A 5,012-nucleotide genomic window follows, 5' to 3' on the forward strand; every position below is an offset into this window, starting at 1 on the left:
AATGTTTTGTCCTGTAAAGCCTAAATAATAGAAGAGAGGGCCTACTAGCTTAAGAAGTACTGTTGAACTTTGCAAGTATATCTGCTATGATCAGATCTCAGTCCTGGATCATGCTGTTTTAATTAGGAACTACAAGGGTGGTTGGGCATGCATGGAAGAAACAACTTAGTGCTTTAAGAGGTTTACCGCTTTCTGAAAATCACATAGCACCTTACAATGTTTGTACTCAAAGTGTCTGTACAGAGTTGGACAGGTTAGCATAACAGATCATGAAAGCTCAGCTGTGAAATGTTTCTGGGAAGTCTTGGTTTGACTCTAGATACAACGTTTTCTATTGACTCAAGGAAGACCAAGGTTTCAATTAGACACTAATCAGCATTCCTGTATGTGACACCCTTATACACTTGGAATGTCAAAACAGTTCTAATATGACAGTAATGCCATTTCTGTGACCTTTTCTCTTTTAATGAGAAAATTCTGTGTGTGAAATAAACTTATAGTCAGTTCAGGAAGGACTTTGTCATCTAGCCTAGGAAACACTAAACAAGATTAATATTTGCAATTTTAAAAGGAGGAAAGGGGATTTATTTGGGTTAAAATGCTGAAATACTTTTTATGTTCAAGTCCTTATTAAATATTATTTTTCCAGGTCTCGGCTGTAGAGTACAGTTGAACTGAAGAAATTTCTGCCTGAAACCAAAACAAACAGAAAATCACTACCAGAAATAGGGCGGGAACCTTCAAACAGAAGTGTACTGGCTACTGGTTTCAGAAGTGAAGAAAATACATTTAAAGGTAAGAGAAAATGTAAGAAGATTGCTTGGTGTAGCTTGCAATAAAAGAACTTATAAGGTTACTTATAAGTTTTTGTGATATGAGCATTAAGGTGCCCTTGAAGGCTACTTAAGATGATATTTTGTTTGATTTTTATTCTCACAGAGAGAAGTATAAACCTTTTTCTCATAGGAGTACAATGAGGATATTTATTGGATCTACTGTGCAGCTCTTGGGAATTAAACAGAAAAATCACTTCTTAGATAAAAATGTGATTTTCAATTATTACATGTGCACTGACATTATTGGGAGGCTTCTTTCCTAGCATAAGCCTTGCAATTCCAGTGGGATGTGGGCAGTATGAAGGCTATTTACATATGTTCCCCGTTCATTTTTCTATGTCTTTTGGCTTATACCAGAGACCATGTTTAAAGCCCACTGAAATCCTACTTCAGTAGGATTTAAATCAGACCATACTTTTCTCCCACATTGTGGGAGAAGGTGAAACAATTGCATTTATGGGTTTTAGGAATTATTTCTGAGGCACGCTGCTTATCACAAAGTAGTACGGTTGCAGTGGGTGGTGAAAGCAGTAGAAACTCCCTTTTTCATTGCCTCTTTACAACCTCTGCCCTCAGGTCTCTCTCCTATTCTGGATTTGGGTATGTGGAGATAAATAGGTCCTATATTCCTGTGGGTCCCATCCAGCTCAGACAGGTGAGATTCTGAAGTGGGGTATCACATCCTATTTTTTGTATGGGTCATGGATAGGTTATTACATCCATGGAGTGAAGGACAGCACTCCTGAGCAAGGCAGCTACATGCTTGTTCTCTCCTCGGGCTGGAATTATAGCCATATTCCAGTCCATAGCATAATCTAGCCATAAATGCAGTGGCACAGAGTCAGCACTTACTACGTTTGAAAGGCCCATCTGTCATAAATAGTTGTGGGAGAATGGCTCTGGTCTGAACAAGGGCTACACCAGATTACTTCTGCTGTTCACAAGATTAGGGAAGGGATTATGGCACAAATGAAATCTGTATAAACTTTTGGTTTATGTCAGATTATATCAAATCAAAAGAAGGATGTAGGTCTGCTCATAGCCTCATAGAAAATAATGGGTTAATGTTTCCTCAGAGTAGTCTAAGAGGTTGGGACATAAACTGTCCATTGAAGTTGTGTGTAAATCCGCTGAGTGCCTTGCAAAACCTAGCAACGTTCTCTGGTCTGAAGTATTCTGAAGTTATTTCTTCGTTTCCCTAGCTGGTATAAATGGGTGCAGTGGAGTTTTACTGTTTTTCACCAACTGAGATCCTGGTCCCAGAAGTGGTTGAAATGGAGGAAAGTTAAGGGAGAGTTAGAGCAATAGGTAAGAGCTGGACAGGGATGTCTGCTTAAATGTATGTTCTCTAAGCACCTATCTTGATTTTTTTCTTTCTGATGTCTGAACCAAACAAAACAAATATAAACTGTTTTACAGACCGGTTAGCACTTGTTGTCTGGTAACGAAAAGGTTAACAAACCTACTGCAGGAATGAAGAAATACCCCAAATATTTCGGGGCAGCTGCAGTATGAGAAACAGTTTGCTGTAGTTCACTGCAGGTAAACCTTACAGCTAAGCTATCTGGATGCTAATATTTCCTTTGAGATGGTCACATGTGTTTACTTTTAAAGATGTGTAAATCCCACGGAAAAGACTGACAATGGGTGAACAAACATTGTACCACCATTAGAAAATAAATTTAAATAAAATAAGAGCCTTTGTGCTACATGCTAAATGCACATTTCTAATCCTAACTTCATTCACCGGGTACGAAGCTGAGTCCCTCTAGTGGCATAAACATTTATTTGGCTTCAGCACATTATTAAAATTCTGTTTTACAGCCACATTATAGCAGCAAATTCACAGGTAGCTTTTCCGGACACTGAGGACTGTGGCAAAGTGAATCTTGGATTAGGCACTGTGCAGGCTAGTGTTAATGAATTTAAATTGATTTTTAGCTGTAAGGGGCAATTATAGATGCACTGGAAGAAGGGAATTTTTGAAAGGATATTCAAGAACTAATTACTATCAATAAGAAACACGCAAAGAGCAACGTAATACCCAGGAGAGCCAATACGGATAAAAGCTTATACACAAATCTGTCACGACCTAGTAGTGAAGACTGTTTAAAAACACTGATCTCCACTTAGCTTGTAAATGCGCATCACCCTCTTTCTTGCTCATATATTCTCTCTCTCTCTGACACACACACACACTCCTGGATTTGCAGAAGACAGACATCTAGGGCACTTCTTGGCATCCACAGGAAAATCATATGGGATTAAAAAACCACAGCAGTAAGTACTCACTGCATTAAATGTTTGTTAAGTGGCATGCTGTCAAAACCTAGATTTAATAGTAAATACAGGAGGACTTTAATGGAAACTGGTTGTATTTGATTTTTCTTAGGAACTGCTGAAAGCTGTCGCTCGAGGATTACAACTTCACCTTTTGCTTTTACGGATGCTTGTTTACTATCCATGTGGTAACCTCTGGACAGCCAGTAATCCGTTCATTATCCACACTGATTGAGTGCGGGAGCAGTGCAGTAGTAACTACTTCACTCAGCTGACGGCAGACGACAAAAGGAGGGAAATGATGAATTCGGACAATTTAACCTCCCAAAGCTTCCTCTCTGCGATTCATAGCAATGCCAGCAATTTATTCTCAGGTCTCCAGTTTGTTCAGTCCTTCAAGCCACTCATCATCCCCTGCTACTCGTTGGTGGTTTTTATTGGTGTCATTGGGAATTACCTTCTCATTTATGTTATCTGCAAGACCAAAAAAATGCACAACGTCACCAACTTTCTGGTAGGCAATCTGGCTTTCTCAGACATGCTCATGTGTGCAACCTGTGTGCCCCTGACACTTGCATATGCCTTTGAGCCCAGAGGATGGGTGTACGGGCGATTCATGTGCTACTTTGTGTTCCTGATGCAACCTGTCACTGTGTTTGTGTCTGTCTTTACCTTGACTGTCATAGCTGTGGATAGGTATTATGCCATGGTGTACCCATTCCGCAGGAGGCTCACCATCCCTATTTGTGCTTATATCCTGGCTGCTATTTGGCTGTTGAGCTGTACCTTGGCTGCCCCAGCCTTGGTCCACACTTACCATGCTGAATTCCCAGAACTGGACTTCTCCATCTGTGAGGAGTTTTGGTTCCACATGAAAAGAGATCGCTTAGCTTATGCCTACAGCACTCTCATCATCACCTATGTACTGCCTTTGGCTGTCATCTCCCTGTCCTACCTGAGAATCTCAGTCAAGCTGAAAAACCGCGTGGTCCCAGGTAATGTCACCCAGGGCCAAGCTGAGTGGGACCGAGCAAGGAGGAGAAAGACTTTTCGCTTGCTAGTCTTAGTGGTGGCAGCCTTTGGAGTCTGTTGGCTGCCTCTGCACATCTTCAACATGATAAAGGACATAGACATCAGCTTGATTGACAAGCAGTACTTCAACTTCATCCAGCTGCTGTGCCACTGGTTTGCAATGATGTCTGCTTGTACCAATGCCTTCCTCTACGCCTGGCTCCATGACAGCTTCAGGGGGGAGCTGAAGAAAATGTTTGCGTGGAGAAAGAAAAAAATTGGACCCACTACAAATTGCATTATGGCCAGCGTGGTGCTGTAAATGAGAGCTGGTGGGAGTGCACTTTCTTCATACGGTAACACTGTAAGTCTTTTCCACTGCTAATTAGTCCTTGTTCCTGACATTTGTCCTCAGGGCTCAGTTATAACAACACAAGTCCCATGCGTAGCTTCCCCAGCACCTCCACTCCTACTGGAAAAGGAGAGGCAGACGTCACGTCCCCAAAATGTCTACTTCTTTGAGATGACTTAGAGGCCAAGGAGATGTTAGCACAATAAGATACCCTTATGTAAGTTACAGGGATACTTCCTATCTGTTTTGGATATGGGATTTGGGGATGAGGAGAAGCAAGGAGCAATATGAGACCTAAATACTTCACTGAGGAAGCGTTTTGGATTGGGTAAAAATTAAATCTGCAGACCTACCCAGAGCCCAGTCCTTAGCACAGGATCTAAGGTAGAGGACTGGCAACATTCCTGTAGTCCTCTTGGGTTAGGGCCACGCAAAAAATAGCCTAGGGCTCTCAGAAATGCCCTTCCGGAGCAGCTGTCTGGGCTGCGGGCAGGAAGCGGGCTCGGCAGGGCCTGCTCCAGGCCTCCCTCTGC

The 5,012-nt window shown here is 41.9% G+C and overlaps 1 protein-coding gene across 1 annotated transcript; it reads left to right on the forward strand.

Moving 5' to 3' along the window:
- The first annotated feature begins 3,387 nt into the window (after positions 1-3,387).
- Positions 3,388-4,473, forward strand: PRLHR (prolactin releasing hormone receptor). Its single transcript, XM_010292885.1, has one exon. The coding sequence runs from the start codon at positions 3,415-3,417 to the stop codon at positions 4,447-4,449; it is 1,035 nt and encodes a 344-aa protein (XP_010291187.1). The 5' UTR covers positions 3,388-3,414; the 3' UTR covers positions 4,450-4,473.
- Positions 4,474-5,012: the final 539 nt, after the last annotated feature.

This window comes from Phaethon lepturus, unplaced genomic scaffold (assembly GCF_000687285.1).
Source record: "Phaethon lepturus isolate BGI_N335 unplaced genomic scaffold, ASM68728v1 scaffold53788, whole genome shotgun sequence".
In the NCBI taxonomy this organism is placed as follows: domain Eukaryota; kingdom Metazoa; phylum Chordata; class Aves; order Phaethontiformes; family Phaethontidae; genus Phaethon; species Phaethon lepturus.

Bases quoted from the DNA above. Each gene is read 5' to 3' on its own strand.
- PRLHR (XM_010292885.1), top strand. From the start codon at position 3,415: ATGATGAATTCGGACAATTTAACCTCCCAAAGCTTCCTCTCTGCGATT.